This window comes from Mus musculus, chromosome 9 (assembly GCF_000001635.26).
Source record: "Mus musculus strain C57BL/6J chromosome 9, GRCm38.p6 C57BL/6J".
Taxonomy (NCBI): Eukaryota; Metazoa; Chordata; class Mammalia; order Rodentia; family Muridae; genus Mus; species Mus musculus.
In genome coordinates this window covers 104,023,921-104,041,396 of record NC_000075.6, presented here as the reverse complement: position 1 = coordinate 104,041,396, position 17,476 = coordinate 104,023,921, and the positions used below count along the sequence as shown (strand labels likewise).

Below are 17,476 nucleotides of genomic sequence, written 5' to 3'. Positions count from 1 at the left end.
ACCACTTGAGTATCTAAAGCTACACGAGACCAAAACAACTACCCTCACCCCAAGGTAGACTATTTTCAGGGATAAATATTTCATGCTGTTCTGTGATAAATCAAAGCTATTAAATATTGGGATAGATGAGAAACATTCTTACCTGAGCACAGCTAAATTTTTCAATGTTTCTCCAACTCGAGGATGCATTCTCCCCAAGCTATCTTCATAAATCTTTAATGCTCTTTCATATAGTGGCAGGGCTTCACTGTGCTTTTTCTTATTAAAAAAAAAGTAACAGTGCTCACTTAACACATAGTGTGTCTAAAATTATTATTAATGTATTCTATACTGTTCTGACATACTTTGATAAGCACTTTGAAAACCTTAATATCCTTCTAAGAGATATTAAGGAAACATTATTTTATGGACAATCATAACTGGAGAAGCAGAATAATGGAAAGTAAAAACTCTTTTAAGTTTTAGACATGGCTTAGTAACAATTTGACTCGCTTCTATAATAAGCACAAGCCTGCTTATTGCCTTACTATGCCATTAATTCACATTTATCCATATGTATAAAATATATACATTATATATAATATATGAGGTAATCTATATATTACATTCAGATCATTCATTTGCAAACAGTTGAAATGTAGATGCTTACCATTTGGCTATGAAGGACTGCCAAGTTTACCAAGGCAGTAGCTACACTGGGGTGCTTTGGGCCAAAGGATTTCTGCCGAATTTCAACAGCCAATTCATACAGAGGTACAGCTTTGTCAACTTTTCCCTTCAAAACAAAAGCATAATCTAACAAAATATTCAAGCAATAAATACCATCTGACCCGAACTTTCTCCAGAAATAAAATATATTAAATAAGGTTGCAGAAGCATTTTCTACAGCTGGCCACACCTCAAGGCAACAGAAAATCCAATATAATATTCACATGAAGCTGTTGGGAACACAAAGGTTCTCTGATAATTTGGAAAGATGGTTTGCACTTTATTTACTCATCCAGTGTTTCCAGTAAAAGAAATGTCCAGTTGTATAGATCTGTTGTTGCTCTTAACTCAAGGGGACATCCAAATAAATTCACGTCCCCGCCAACTGCCTCACGTCCCGCCAACTGCCCCGTCCCCTCGGGGCTTTCCTTATGATTTCCCTAACTGAGAAGCTGGCCCGAGAGAACAGCATATTCCCTTCTTATGCATGACCTTCTGTGCCGTGACCACCAGCAAGGGAGCCTCCCCACTTCTCAGCACAGAGACAGCTCCGAGGCTGCACTGGTCAAAGCAGGCTGTGGTCAAGGTTTGCTTTGAATAGATAGAAAAATCCAAACTTTACTCCCATGAAAAAGAGCTGCTATTTAATTGTAGACAAAGTAAGAGAAGAGTAGAATAAAATGTCAATTTTGTAAAAATAAATATATAAATAAATAAGGCACTTCCTACAGCCCTAGCTACGGGGTGATTTCCTGTGTTTTGGTTAACAGCGTGTACAGTAAGAGGAACTTGAAAATTACTGAGATATTATATAAAAAGACCTCATTCATAATGTTGATAATAAAATGGGTTGTATTTGAAAGGAACTCATTAGCAATGTAGATGCTTGATTTGTCGTTGGGATGTATTTTCAGAAAACCAAATTAGTATCTTAATTGAATTAAGTCTGAAACAATATATACCTTCATGTTCTCATTGGTTAGAAACTAAATAATTTATTTGTAAAAGCTCACCTACAACGACCTCCCATCAGGCAATAAACTAACAGGCTGGCAGCAGTCATGGCCTCTCCCGTTCATCGTAAAGCACGCAGACACGGGTGAGGTGTACATACCGTTTTCTTATACAAGATTGCAAGGTGCTTCACGGTGTAGGCCAGGGAAGGGTGGTCCGGAGCCAGTGCGCGTCTCCGGATGTCCAGGGCGCGCTCATACAGCTCCTCTGCTTTCTCGTACTGCTTCTTCTCATTGCAAAGAGCTGCCAGGTTATTCAGGGACTGTGCGCAGTCTGGGTGATCTGGCCCCAGAACCCGCTCCCTCATTTCCAAGGAACGCTTCAGAAACTGCTCTGCTGTCCTGGGAACAAAACCCCAAAATGCCTCAAGCAATTTATTCTCTAGAGGTCAGAGTCCTAAGCCCTTAGAGATGGAGAATAGACACACTGGAGTCTTACCCTTCCCCCTCCCTTCCCCTTCCTTTGCTTCCCATGAGGCATCTGTGTGATTGCTCAGCTCTCAACTCCGTTCCTCCTAAATGCAAAACCCACAGATCGTTTTGGAAACAGCCTTCTAAGGCCTTTCCAGTGGTCACACTGTGCCGAATGGACGGCAGAGGCATCTGTTCTTTCCCCTTAGGAGTTGCTACCAAATAATTGTTGGTAAAAGGAACTTAGGGGAAAACATGAAAAATGAGTTGCGTTTTTCTGAGACCTAAATGCACTTGTTTTTCAGACAGCAGAAGTGTAGACGTGACATCTTTTCTAAGTAAATCAAAGGGTGAAAGCAGCTGCCGCCCACTAACTCAGCTATCTCCTGGTGGGTCTGAAGTTGCTTCTGTGGGTCTCAGATGTAATGTCCGCATTAACTCGCTTTCTGTAACCATGAGGGCCCTGCTAGGGAAGCTGCCAAATAATGCTTAGCTTCAGAAGCAACGTGGAAAGAAAATGGAAACACAACATTAAGTGTATGAATGTTCATAACCCAAACCAAACAGGAAATTGGCAGAGGTAGGTTGTTTGTTTTTTTTTCCCCCTAACCTTGGATTTGACAGACAGGTAAAACAGCTTCCCACCAAAGAGACCCAGTGGATCCTTGTTGTGAATCTCATTAGGAATGCCACGGTACTCACTCGAGGTTATTTTGAAGGAAGTAGAGAACACCCAGCTCATTGAGGGTGCGGGCGTTCTCAGGCTTGTCCTTGCCCAAGGTGAGCTCTTCCAACTGCAGAGCCCGCCTGCGTAGAAGGGCAAACCCGTACTGCAGTAACACAGAAACACAAACGCTGAGCGCCAGCCTCACTCTGGAGGCATTTACTGTTGTCCTGACGAAAGCCTTCCTCTTTCATCTTAGATAGCGGCTGTTTTAAGTAGCACACTGACTCTAACATTTATGAGGGACACGTGTTTATTTCTACATGGAACCACGCTCACAAATTCCTTAAGCACTGTTTTGTGAAAACGATCACGAGGTCTAGCATGGTTTATGTCCAAGTACTTCAAAAAAAGCCTAGGACCTAGCTTACTAACCTTTGACTCCAGCTGTACACATACACACCAGATTCTTCTATAGAGAGCAACTTATATTTACTGTTTTATAATCATGCATGTGTGCACACAGGTGCATATGGAAGCCAGAGGGCAACTTCCGGTGGTGAGGCTCAGTTGCTACCCACCTTATTTGTACAATGGTGTCATTCACTGGGACCTGGGGGTTACCAATGAAGCTAGGAAAGTCACAGGGATCCCCCAGTTTATACTTCCCCAGCGCTGGGATTATAAGTGTGTCTTCAGCACGGTGGTCTTTTATTTTTAATTAATGTGGGGGCTGGGGATCTAATTCAGACCCTTGTGCCTGTGCACCAGGCACTGTGCCAACTGACCATCTCAGTCCCAGGGACAGAGACTTAGTAAGCCAAACATGCTATATTTAGGTTTTTATCAGCACCTTAGGAACACTTGAAACACTTGCTTAAGGGAAACAGTTCCTCCCCACCCAAATCTCACAGAAGATGTTATTAAACTTCTGTGTCCTTTCCCAGCTCTTCACAGAGAAGAATCACAGTAGCCCGAAACAGCGCCTCCCAGAGTGCACCTTCAGCTGAGCTTTGTAACTGCTCAACAATACCTCTCTCAAACTGTGACGATAAATAAAGGGAAGATGCCAACCAAAGCCTTTCTAGGAGTCACGTAAGCCTGAAGCGCTCTAGTGCAAGGTCTATGTCTCATGATAGTCAGACCTCATCTTTCCTCAGGTTCAAAGGGCGATGGGAACAGACCCTCCTTACCAGGCTGCCTTTTCGCCTCGTGGCTTGCTGACGAATTATAACTGATTTTTTCCTAAAATGTTCAGCTTGTTCGTACCTTTAAAAAATGAGAAAGAGGAGAGAGGGAGAGAGAGAGAGAGAGAGAGAGAGAGAGAGGATAAATGGTCATGATTCAGGGGTTCAAGGAGCTACAAACACTGACATAATGCACAGTGGTTCTGACTCTTAAATACAACAGGAGGCTAGTGGGTGCTCATGGAGTTCAAAGTCTCTGAGGAAACCCACACGGCCCTCTATAAAGCTCACATTTAATTGCTTTTAACTGATTTAATGCAGTCAGAGTCTCTAGCAGTCTAACTCAATGACCACCCCAACGTTTAGTTTGCAGTGGGCACCTTTTATCTGGACAGACTAATTTTTGGTTAGCTATAAATGCAAACATCTAGGCAAAATTAGTGTGAATTAGCGTGGAAGTTAAAAAAGAAAAACTTCCAGGAAGTCTTCCTAACGGTAGAGGAAGAGAAAGAATTTCTGAGAGTGGTCGAGATGCCACTCAGTAGGTACAAGAACTTTTAAAAAGTGTGTTGTCTTCCTCATTATGGTATCAGGGATCGCACTCAGGGCCATACACAACCAGGCAAACGCCCCATTGCTGAAGTATAGCCTGGCTTTGAAAACCTGTTTATTGTACTGCGGATCAGCCAAGCTCTCCTACAAATGGTGTGTAGTTGATATTTTAGGCTTTGTGGACTTCATGATCTGTGTCAAAACTAAGAAAACCTTCTGGTGGAGCACAGAGGCAACCATGGACAATATGCAAATAAAACATATGGCTGGGAGCCAATAAAACCTTCTTGCCAAACTGGACTCCGCCACTAAGAAGAATGGCTCATGGTCCCTGTAGTTGCAACGTGCTTAGCATTATAGTGATGAAGCCTGGTGGAAGAGCTCTAACTAGATCACCTCAAAGCTCATGCGCTGTCCTTCATGCAGCTTTCTGTGTGTATGTACCCCCGAAGACCAGGAAATACCATCTGACCATGACACAGAGGATAAAGAAAATAAACAGATGCAAACCTACCACTTCCATACATTGGAAACACCCATTCGCTTCGTGAGGTCTGAGGGTGAAGCCATCTAAGACTTACTTATTTTGTTTGTGGTACAGAGTCGCCAGCGCCTCCAGTTCACGAGCAGCATGCGGATGGTCTGCACCATAAGCGTTTTCTGAGATCTCCAAGGCCTGTTTATACAGCTGCTCCGCATCCCCGAACTTCTTCCACTGCACGTACACACCGGCCAGTTGGTGGAGGGACTGGGCTACTCTCGGGTGATCAGGATCTAAGGCTGTCTCCCGAATTTCTAGGGACCTCTGCAAAGGCACCACGGCCTGGGAACAAAGGCACGAGAGGGGCTGATCAAACACAGCAATTCAACACCACAGATCTCAGCGCCAACAAAAGAAAAAAACCTCCCGTCCTGGGAGGAGAGAGGTGTAAACGTGAGTCATCCTGCCTTTGGGTCCATTGAGGTTACCTGACTGAGAAGTCCTAGGTCCTTCAGAAAGCGGCCGAGGGTTTCATATAGGTCGGCTAGGCACAGCATGTTCTCCTCGCCTTCGCTGTTCTCATACTGCTTCAGTGACTCAAAGTACTCGGTCGCCATGGCACCTTTGTCTTTGCCTACAAACTGCCAGTAACTCAGCAACTCGGCGAAGTGTCCTCTGTTCCAACAGACAAGGCTAACTTAATGGAAAGCACATTTTAAAACCCACAGCAAATGAAAACGTCAGAATTCCTTCCTACGGAGCTGTAGGCAGTTTATTTAGAGGCAAGTATTGCACGGGGACCGTGAGGCCAGGCTTACACTGCCATCCATCCCACATCTCCTGGCTGCAGTGTCTGGCAGCAGGCTGTCTGACCTCTCACCTCTCACCACTGTCTATACAGAAGGGGTTACCAGCGCCACCTGCTGTCCGAGTGTATAGCACTCGGGAAGGCATTTGCCATGCCGGCAGCCATGGCTAAGATCTTGCTTCTTCCCTGATGCCTATTCACTGGAATCCCGGGTAGACATTTGATGCTAAAGTTAGCTCAGCTCACCTCCAAATCATTTTTAAATGATGGGAATTAAGCAGCAGAAACTAGCGAGACGGGTCATCTCGTATAGCAACCTCGTGATTGCCCCGAGGAACTGGAGGGAAACGGAACAGGGTTCGTTTGCAGGTGATATTTGCAGGAGGGTGAGAGAGATGCCATGCCAAAGGCCATATGTGAAATGTGAATCCACAGGGCTCACAGGCAGCTTGCAAGGAGCTCAGCGGGTCCAACAATGAAATTTGTGAGCTCAGCAGGGGCAAATCAAATTCTACATCTGATTTCTAAATTTCTAAGTGAGGCAGAAAACAAACCAAAAATCCTTCCTGCGGCTTAGTAGGTGAAAAGCCAGGCTAATAAGAGGGCAGTTACGCCATTAACAAATTCAAATGTATCCAGAGGCAACGGAAGTAACATTGTAGAGCAATGTTTGCGTTAACCCGGTCAGATTCCACTGGGAGCCCAGAATCTGGTTAAAAGTGACACTAGGGAGAGATCTGGTGGCCCTGAGGAGCTGAGGTTAGGAATAATTTCTCTGCACCATTTAAAATCTGCTTAAATGTAAGAGTAAGGTATGATACTGCTGCCCTGGGATCACTCTAGCTGATTTTTGAAAAGCAGCAATATACTTTCCCCCTAACAAAGAAGATCTCATGACAATTTATAAACCGTCACGGAATCCCTCACGCTTATTGTTTGTATTTCTGGTGCTACTGAGACTACTCAGATTTTAAATTTTAAAGCAATTGCATTTGCCAGTGTTGTTACATAAAACAACCAGCTGGTTAAAGCTGACCCTCCCGGGAGAGGTGATCTAGAAGACGCTTCGGACCTTTTGTAAAGGTTCTGAGCCACGAGGAGGTTGAGGAGGCAACTGTGCAGCTTCTGTTTGCTCCCCTGCTGCTGGAAGAGCCATGGGAGCTCATCTGCGCTTCTCCAGGTCACTCTGTCCTGACTGGAAAGGGAGGAGACCACAGTGAGACCTTTGGCAACAGAGGCCTCCGGTGGCTTCAGGAGACCACAGGAGGGAGAGAAACACATTTAACCACGATTTCTGATTCTAGTATAATCCAAAGCCAAGAAAGCTAGGCCAAATACGAGGAACAGTTACCATCCTCACTGAGACAAGTCCCTGATCTTCTAGACCAGACCCTTCTCTAGGCTGATATGAGGAAGGAGATAGAACATTGAAACATTGAAAGGCTTAAGAGAGTGAAAGTCTAAGAACATTAAAGGTGTTTTCCTAAAGGAAGGACAAAGGAAAAAAAAACACAAACAAACAAAAACACAAAACAAAAACCATCCCCCCAAACATAAACAATGCCCCCAAAACCAAAAACAATCTTCAAAGGACCTGAATATACTTACATTCACAGAGATGTGTATGTGTCAAAGAGAGAGAGGAGAGAGAGAAAGAGAGAGAATAAACTGATCTGGTTATCAATGTCATCTAGAGTTCCTCCTTTATCATAATAACAAAATATTTCCATAAAATGGTATTTCATTCTTGATATTAATATGGGATAAGAAAAGGATAAATTCCTTCAGGTAATAATTGAAGTTTTACTTTTTTTTTTTCAGTACATGGGATTGAATCCACAGTTTGGCATATGCTATGTAGGCACTGGGCTACCTTCCCTGCCTCTGTCTGTCTGTCTGTCTGTCTGTCTGTCTATCTAATATTGAAATAAGGACCTCTTTAAGCTTTGTAGGTTAGCCTTGAACTCACTCAGAAGCCCAGACAGACTTTAAACTTGCAATCCTCCTGCCTCAGTCTGCCTAGTATCACACACAGGCCTGTGCCACGTGACCTGGCTGAAGTTTACACTTCACCTTACAAGCAAAGGAAGAGAAACAGGAACACAAAGGCAGGCTGTGTAGCAGAAGAACAGGGCAGACACTGCTGATACCTGAGCTGTGAGGCAAAATAGCTAATGAGCTTTTCCCTATATGAAGACACGAGGGCGGGGTCCTCCAGGTACTGCAGCCTCACTGTTTCCCAGGCCTGGGAAGAGAAGAACACTGATTCTACTAAGTCGTTATACATCTGACAGCGGAATTATAAAAAAGCAATGTATAATTCTTTCATTTCTATAGTTACATAGTAGGAATAGCCCCATAATATTTTAAAATTTAGAATAAGCTGATGTGATAAGCTTAGTTTAAGAACTCAAAGCACGATTTAATTTAAAAAATTCAGAAATAAAAGTTTAAAGTGCACTGAAAAGGTTAACTCAAAAGAGCAAGTTAAATCCGAGTCATGTGTGACAGAGGGGCACGGCTGTGAAGGGCCGAGCGTTCTACAGTGACAAGCATTCTATGGTGACAGGGAGGATGCCGTGCCCTTGGGTGAGGGAATTCACACACAACTCGGTCATGGTGCTACCCGAGACAGGGATTCTACTAGCCAGTCCTTTCTGAAGATTTACACGGCTAAGGCGTGCGGCAAGTCTGACATCTTCAAGGGCTGTCCCCAGTCTCTTCATTGCCCTGGGACAGTCTGCACAATTTAGAATTCACCCAGCACTGGGCAGACCGCTCCTGAGCCAGGGAAAGTGACCATAAAAAAGGCTGACTCTCATCTTGTTTGCATTCCTAGGAGAAAACTCCCCTTTTGATTTTGCTTCATGTGTTTTGTGAGTGGAATTAAAAAAAAAAACATTATGTATGTAACATGTAACAGGGCAGATAATTTCTTAATTTTTTTTTCCTTTGAGTTTCTGAGAATTGCCTCTTGCTATGTAGCCTAGGCTGGCCTCAGATTTACTAAGCTCCTGCCTCAGTCTCCTGGGATTATAGGCATATGCTACCACACCATTCTCCTCTTAATAACTGTTGTGGGTTTTGAGACATGCTTTCATACAGCCCAGGCTAGACTACATAGCAGAAGCTAGTCTTGAACTCCTGATCCTCCTGCCTCTACCTCCCAGGTACTGGGATAATGGTAGGCCTGTATTACTGAGCCTGGCTCCTTTTATTAAAATTGAATCACACACTATTGTTAACTATAGAGACAATACGTTATGGCAGGTCCTTAGAACTAGAGCATCTTGGGTAATAGCTGCCACACGAAGGCACTACACATGCTTAGTGTTGGACAGGTTTCACATGCAATTTAAAGTCATTCCAGAAAAATTGTAATAGCAAATTTTAGGTTTTGAGGTTAACATCTGAAATGTTTAACATAACACAGTATATAATATAGCATGGAATGCTACAGTGATATTTATAAGTAAAAAAACCTTTTTATTTAAAGGATACTTGAAATAACACTTACCTGTAGATGCTGAAACCTGAGTAGGCCACAGCTGTAAGTCAGCAGGTGCATTTTGTGTAAACTGTGAACGATGGAGGTTAGAGAGAGCCAGGACATCTCTGGATACAGCTCCATCAGCTCTGACTCACTCACGCCATTGTGACTAACGTTGATGAGGCAGAGGATCTAGACAGAGAACAGAGCACAGGGACCACAGGCTACCCCAGAAACCATGGCCAAGAATTTCTAACACCTATTAAGGTTTTACCTAGACTTTGTCTCAAGAAAAGAAGTATAGAAGCAACCTAGGAAGACATCCATACTTTCATACATGTGCACACTAGCAAGTACATCTCCTTACACACACATCTGTCTATCACATACACAAGGCACATGAACACACACACACACACACACACACACACACACACACAACTACCTTAGCCAAAACACAAGGGAAAAAGACAACTTTGCTCAACAAAATGTCAAAGCTTTTCTTTTGTCTTAAAGTTCTAAGACAATTTATCAATGGGAAAGAAGAAAAAAAAGAAAAAAGAAAAAGGAAAGGCCTGACTAGAAGAACATAGAAACAGACCTACAGTCATGTTTACATGTGAGCTTGATGTCTGTCGGGTAACATTCCAAATCAGAAGAGAATATATATCATTTAATAATAATTAAAAAAGGCAATTAGATAGCCGCATGCCAAAAGGCTAAAAAGTAGACACTTTTCCCTCACGTACTAAAATAAATCCACATGAATTAAAGACTTGCACAAAGCTATAAAAGGGGTTGAGGGAAACTACACAAACATGCACCACACGGGACCAGTAAAGCAGCAGAGAAGTCTAAAGACACAGCAGGCCAGTACTGTTGGTAAATTTGATTTTTACTAAAATAAAATTTATTTAAAGGAATACTACCATAGATGACCAGGCACAAAGGATAAAAGATATCTGATTAGTATTCAATATGATATGAATATTTAACGACTTCAGACCAATAAGAAAAAGGAAACATGGGAGTGGGGAGATGGCTCAGTGGTTAGAAGCACTTGCTGCTCTTCCAGAGGACCAGGTTCAGTTCCCAGCACCCACACCATCAGGTTCACAAACACATGTAACGCCAGCTCTAGGGCATTCAGAGCCTTCTTGTGGCCTCCTGGGGACCTGAATCACATGTACACATACACCCCAACAGACACACGTGCTTACACAGACACATGTGCTTGCACAGGCACACGAGCTTGCACAGACACACGACACACGTGCTTGCACAGACACACGTGCTTGCACAGACACACGCGCTTACACAGACACACGTGCTTGCACAGGCACAGGTGCTTACACAGAGTTAAACAAAACAAAACAAACATAAACTAAACTTAACTAAAAAGGTGAATCCTAAAAGAAAATATGTGCAAGACGAAGGAGAAGGAGGACGAGGACGAGGACGAGGACGAGGAGGAGGAGAAGGAGAAAAGAAGAAGAAGAAGAAGAAGAAGAAGAAGAAGAAGAAGAAGAAGAAGAAGAAGAAGAAGAAGAAGAAGAAGAAGAAGAACAACAACAACAACAACAGGAGGAGGAGGAGGAGGGAGGAAGGAAGGAAGGAAGGAAGGAAGGAAGGAAGGAAGGAAGGAAGGAGACAACTCAATCTAAAAAGGAGTAAGCATCAAGTCCAGGGAGGCGAGCTTACATCCCAGCACCACTCAGAAGTGCGGCCCAGGAGGGTTGCTGTGAGTTTTAGATCAGCCTGGGCTCCAGGACAGCCAGGGCTGTAGAGCAAGACCCTGTCTTATAAAACACAAGGTAAGACAACGAATAACCATGAGAAGAGAAATCTCAGTCATCGCCAGGAAGACTTGTTGGAAGCACCGGCTCCAGCCTCTCCCATATGCTTAGAGCACATTTAAACTTTCATTCCCAGGACTGCGCACAGCCCCCCAGGGGTCCTCCTGTGGCTTCACAGCACTTTACCTGTGTCATCCACTCTTTATCCCTGTCACTTGGCATGGACTCCCGGACGTGGTGGAGAACGAGTTTGTACAGTGACACTGTGTCCTGACACTGCAGGCACTGATGGAGGGTTTCAGCTACGTTGCCCCCTCTCCCGGCACTGTGGGAATTGAGAACAGCCGAATGTCATGCCGACTGCCAATGGCTGTGAGGAATCTGGGGCACACAAAACAAGGACCTCTATTTTTGTGCTACAACTCATAATGGGAATTCAATAAAAATACAGAAAGATGATCGTTTTCTAGGGCTGCTGGAGTAATTTGCTTTATTTTATTATATCATTTAATTCATTTCAATAAACACGTGCTGACAGTTAATTTATGTCAAGCAATTTGTGTTCACCGTGAACTAGAAAAACAAGTTAGGGTCAGCTCTTACCCTCCAGCATGCCGCCTTCTGCAGGATACAGGGAGCAGGATACAAGAAGCACTGTTAGCCATGCATACTGAAATTGTATGGAGCCAGGATTTTGAGAACACCAGGGTAAACTAAAGAAATTTAGCAAGCCAGGGCTGGTAGTTCAAATGTGTAACCCTAGCTGCTGGGGTGGGGGGTGGGGTCAAGGAAGGACTATTACAAGGTTAAGACTTGCCAGAGTACAAGCTTGTACAGAGCAAGCTTAAGCTCAGCCTCACGACTTTAGTGAGAAGCTCACCTCAGAGGCACGGCATTCACCTAACATGCACAGCGCTACAGGCTCAGGCCTATGTACTGCGAAATAAATAAACTGAGTAAATACACATGACATACATGCACGTTCACAGACATTAGACAAGAACAGGGGACGCAGCCTGGCAGCAGGGTGCTCACCCTTGCCCAGCCCTGGGTCCAGTCTTTAGCAAAAAACCAAACCAAACCAAGCCAAGCATACAATATAACAGCTCCACCGCACAAAGTTTCTTTTTTAAATATAGAAATGGTTCACAATCAAGTCCCTCTTCATAAGATCCTTGTAGAAACTTGATATCAAAAAAAAAAAAAACCAAATAGCCCAATTAAAAAAAACGGGGTACAGATCTAAACTGAGAAGTCTCAGTAGAGGAAATTCAAATGGCTGAGAAACACTTAAAGAGATGTTCAATGTCCGTAGACATTAGGGAGATACAAATCAAAACTACTTTACATCCATCATAAATCCTTCAGAATGACTAAAATAAAAAACACAAGTGACAGCCAATGCTGGTAAGGATGTGGAGCAAGGGGGACACTCCTCCATTGCTGGTGGGGGTGAGAACTTGTACAGGCACTACGGAAATCAGTGTGGGGATTCCTCAAAAAGATGAGAATCAATCCAGCTATGTCACTCTTGGGCATATACCCAAAGGACACTCCATCCTACCACAAGGACACTTGCTCAACAATGTCCACTGCTGCTCTACTCATAACAGCCAGAAACTGGAAACACCTAAATGTCCCTCAACAGAAGATGGATTTTTTAAAAAACGTGGTACATTTACACAATGGAGTATTACTCAGCTCTTTAAAAAAAAAAATCACATCATGAAATTTTCAGGCAAATGGATGGAACTAGGAAAAGAAGTCCTGAGTGAGGTAACCCAGAAAGATAAATATGGTATGCATGCACTTATATCTGGATATTAGCCATTAAATAAATGATAGCCAAGCTACAATCCATAGACCCAGAGAGGTTAGACATAAAAGAAGGGACTAGGGAGGACACATGGATCTCCCTGGGAGAGAAAAATAGATTTTATAGATGGGCTGGAGCCTGAGGGTGGGGGTGGGAGATGGAGGAAAATGGAATGATCAAGTGGGGGGGGGGAGAAGGAATTGAGGGAGGGAATGAGGGGAGAGACAGAAATGGCAAGCGTTTGAGCGGTGGTATGGAACCTAGCACAGTGGAAACTTCCCATACATATGAAGGTGATTCCAATAAAGTCTCCCAATAATGAGGGAAGAAGAACCCCCACTCGCCATCTCTTGTCACCAAACAAGGCCTCCAGTGCCAGGATTCATCCAATTGAGCTGTTGGCCAAAAGAATTCCACGGAAATCCCCAAACAACCCAGGCTTTTGCCAAGACAATAGGTTGTTCTCCACCTTCAGTTGACAGCAAGGCTCCATTTGCTAAAGTCAACACTCACGTAACTCATTGAACACGGAGAGGTCGAGCTGGTGCCTTCAACCCCATGTCATAGTGTCTATGGTATGGAAAGGTACTCTGCCAGCTACCAAAAGAGAAAAGTAAACACCACCCCAACCACAAAACCTTTGATTGTCAATCTGTCTTGCCTGAAAAAAAAAAAATATGCCAAGGCAATAGCGGCATGAACCTCGAGGGAGTAACCAACCAATGTCTGCTTTGACTTAAGGCTCACACCATGAGATGAAAGCCAGACCTGACACTGCTTGGGTGATCAAGAACCAGTCGAGATAGTCCAGAGACCTAGGGTAAAACCAAATACTACTGGTCTAAAAAAAAAAAAGAAAAGGAACAATAAAATGACTCCTAATGATATTTTGCTATCCTCAGAGATTGGCGCCTTACTCAGTCATCATCAGAGAGGTTTCTTCCTGAAGCAGACAGGAACAAACACCGAGACCCACAGCCAGACATTACACAGAGAGAGACATTGGGCCGCACAGCTCTCAACTAGGTGACTCCATCAAACCCCTCCCCTCAGAGCTCAGGGAACCCCATGAGAGAAAAGGTAGAAGGAGTGGGGGAGACAGAAGGGACTGAGGGCACTAGGAGAACAAGACTCCCTAAAACAACTAAGCATCGGTCACATGGACTCACAGAGCAGAGTAACAGCAGACGTCTAGCCGCAGGGCCAGCATCAGTCTGCATCAGGCCCTCGGCATATACTATAGCTTTCAGTTTAGAACTTTTATGGGTGGACCAGTGGGTCGCTGATTCTTCTGCCTTCTCTTGGAGGTCTTTTATTTCTCTGTTGGCTTGGCTTGCCCAACTTTGATGGTATGATGGTTTTTTATTTTACCATATTATATTTTATATTGCTGCATTTTGTTTTTGTCTCCTAGAAGGCTGTTCTTTTTTCATGAGAGATAGAAAGGGGGGTGATTCTGGATGGAGGGGAGGTGGAGAGGAACCCGCAGGAGTGGGGGGGGGGGAACTGTATTCAGATGATAATCGTATGAGAAAAGAATCTATGTTTAATGGAATAAAGGAGAAGGCTAGGTTCTTGCAATAAACACCATACAGTCGTACGGAGAGAAATCACAGCAGACGCTGTACTCACTCGATTGCCACAAACAGCAACGGAAAGCCTGGGCAGGACACGCCACAGGAAACTTAACTGTGGAAGATTTTCTTTCCACTTCAGATTTGGTGTTCAAGTGAGAACATGGAATTAAGAGATAAGAAAGTTAGACTCAGTGTAAACAAGGCTTGTGTTACAATTATATTCTCTCTCTCTCTCTCTCTCTCTCTCTCTCTCTCTCTCTCTCTCTTTCTCTCTCTCTCTCTCTCTCTGACAGGGTTCCTCTGTGTAGCCCTGGCTGTCCTGGAACTCATTTGTAGACCAGGCTGGCCTTTAACTCAGAAATCTGCCTGCCTCTGCCTCCCGAGTGCTGGGATTAAAGGCGTGCGCCACCACTGCCCTTCAGGATGATTTCTATTATGACAAATATCAAAATCAAAAACAAAAACAAAAAAACAAAAACAAAAACAAAAACAAAAACAAAACAAAACAAAACAAATCAAACCAAACCAAACCAAACCAAAACCTCATCCTTTTACACCCCTGGCTGAGGACCACGCAGAGGGAAGCTGTAGAAAGCAAAGCCCAACAGTTGAATGCTTATGAAAGGTGGGGACTGACTGATCCGGAAAGCAGGTATTTATGATTAGATTGAGAACAGAGACAGAGAGAGGACCCTTCCTGACTGTATCATCTTCAGCAGTGAGCCACATTCTCCCAGTGTTAATGTCCTCTTAGAACAGAGAACTCTGAGACCTGTTAAACTGGAATGAGCAGCCCTCACTCTGCTGAGAGACTGGACTGCAGCAAGATGAACAGGAGAAACCCAGGCAGAATACTACAACGTGGTGGTGGTGGTGGTGGCGGTGAACGGTGAACGGATGAGCACTTACCAGGCCATCATCTTGCTGAAAAGGGTGACATAGAGGGCGTGGCGTGTTGTGGCTGGACGGCAGTGCTGTTCTAGCATCTTCTCCTACACCAGTTTCCAAACAAAAACAAAGCCAAAGTAAGACAAGTAGCCTGGGGTCATCACTGCTGAGCCAGCCACAGATGTCCCATCCGACAGAAACTGTCCCTGCTGCTATCAGTGATGTCACAGGGGTAGGTAGTAGAGGGTGCCTGGCTATGGCCAGACTTCCAGTTGCAGAAGGGAAGATGAAGCCAATATAAAAATACTTCTTTCTCTTGCTCTTTTTTTTTTATAAAAGAATATCTATACTTACTAACATTATATATTCTTCCTTAATGAGAAAATATTTGTATTGCTTGTCCTGTATCTGTCATTAAAAACATCATGTCCTGGTAGTGGTGAGACATGCCTTTAATTCCAGCGCTTGGGAGGCAGAAGCAGGTGGATCTCTGTGAGTGAGAGGACAGCCTGGTCTACAGAGCGAGACCCTGGACAGCCAGGGCTACCCAGAGAAACCCTGTCTTAAAAGTGAAACAAAACGCTGGAGAGATGGCCTAGCGGTTAAAAGCACTGACTCCTCTTCTAGACGACGTGAGTTCAATTCTCAGCAACCACATGGTGGCTCACAACCATCTGTAATGGGATCTGATGCCCTCTTCTGTTGTGTGTTGAAGACAGCTACAGTGTACTCATATAAATAAAAATAAATAAACCTTAAAAAAAAGAGAGAAAGAAACAAAACAAAGCAAAGCAAAGCAAAGCAAAGCAAAACAAAGAAGCAAAGAGAAAGAAAAAACAGAGTGGAGGTACTGGGGAGATGGCTCCCCGGAGAAAGAGTTTGCTGCACAAGGTCAGGTCCTGAGGAACCTGCATTAAAAGGGTGGGGCACAGCTGTGTGTGCCTGCAACCCCAGCAGTGGGAGGTGAGGAAGGGCGGGGTGTGTGTGTGTGTGCAGGCACAGGTGGTTACCTGGAGCTTGTTGGACATCTAGTTTAGCCAAATGCTGAGGACCAGGTTCAGTGAGACCCTGGCTCAAAATGTAAAATAAAATGGGAAACAATAGGGAAGATACCCGACTGCAGCCTCTGGTGTCCACATAGGGGCACACACCTGCAGACATATAGGTATACACACACGCCACACACACATTTTTAAAGGGAATCATTGTTTACCAAGATAACTACTGAACTCCTAACTTCCTCCATGAGAACAGAGCACCTGTATGGAACTGTAAGTCTCCTGGCAGAGGGCAGAGAAAGCAATGAAGTGGGAAAGCTCACCTGCTCTCTGCTCAACCGCACATCCATGGAGTAGCATTCTGCTGTTATTATAGATATGGCGTCCTTGGGGCTTAAAGGATCAAGATGCAGTGTAGGCCACAACCTTTTGTTTAAAGAGGAAGAAAGGAAACAGATTTCTAACAACACAACAAAGACCATAAGCTAGCACAGCACCCATTATAATCCATTAGATGAAGTTATTTTATACTGTCTTTATAAGATAAACATGGAATCGATTAATCACATTATTTAATTCATCCTAAGGTTTACCACTGCATCCACTGGTAATCAACGCAGAATGCCATAATCTATGTACATGTTAGCTGGGCAGGGAAATAGCTTCAGTTCTACATCCAGCGCTGCAGTAAGAGTAGGCACCGGCACTTGGTGCTTAGGAGGGGCAGTTCAAAATGGTCTCTGCACCCGGCTACTCACAGGACCAATGACAAATGCCTAGGGATAGGAAAATCCTTATGCTTGTGTGCAGAGCACAGATACATGCACAGATCTGTTTACAGATGCACACTGACACACAGTGTATGCACGTAGCATCAAAGTTCCTTAAGGAGGCATGGGTCGGGGAAGAAAGGTTTTCTTGTAGGAAAAAGATGACAAGCTTTTCCCCCCCTGGATAAGAAAAAATAGGCTAAGGAATACTGCCTGACAGAATTCACCCCTTATACAAGGTTTTGAGGGTTGGCAAAAAAGGAAACCCTCACCCTAGAATAACAGGTAACAAGACTGTAATTCTCAGGCGGACTCAC

At 44.0% G+C, this 17,476-nt stretch overlaps 1 protein-coding gene across 1 annotated transcript in view; it reads right to left on the bottom strand.

Moving 5' to 3' along the window:
• Positions 1-17,476, bottom strand: part of Nphp3 (nephronophthisis 3 (adolescent)) — a 41,268-nt gene that overhangs the window by 2,415 nt on the left and 21,377 nt on the right. Inside the window, exons 14-26 of the mRNA NM_028721.3 lie at positions 16,713-16,815; positions 15,413-15,495; positions 11,297-11,435; positions 9,342-9,506; positions 7,975-8,069; positions 6,897-7,019; positions 5,505-5,691; positions 5,117-5,358; positions 3,990-4,065; positions 2,835-2,962; positions 1,823-2,063; positions 650-775; positions 143-258 (exon numbers count right to left, since the gene is read on the bottom strand). Of these exons, the coding sequence (NP_082997.3) occupies positions 143-258; positions 650-775; positions 1,823-2,063; positions 2,835-2,962; positions 3,990-4,065; positions 5,117-5,358; positions 5,505-5,691; positions 6,897-7,019; positions 7,975-8,069; positions 9,342-9,506; positions 11,297-11,435; positions 15,413-15,495; positions 16,713-16,815 (1,824 nt within the window). The remainder of the gene's footprint in view (positions 1-142; positions 259-649; positions 776-1,822; positions 2,064-2,834; positions 2,963-3,989; positions 4,066-5,116; positions 5,359-5,504; positions 5,692-6,896; positions 7,020-7,974; positions 8,070-9,341; positions 9,507-11,296; positions 11,436-15,412; positions 15,496-16,712; positions 16,816-17,476) is intronic.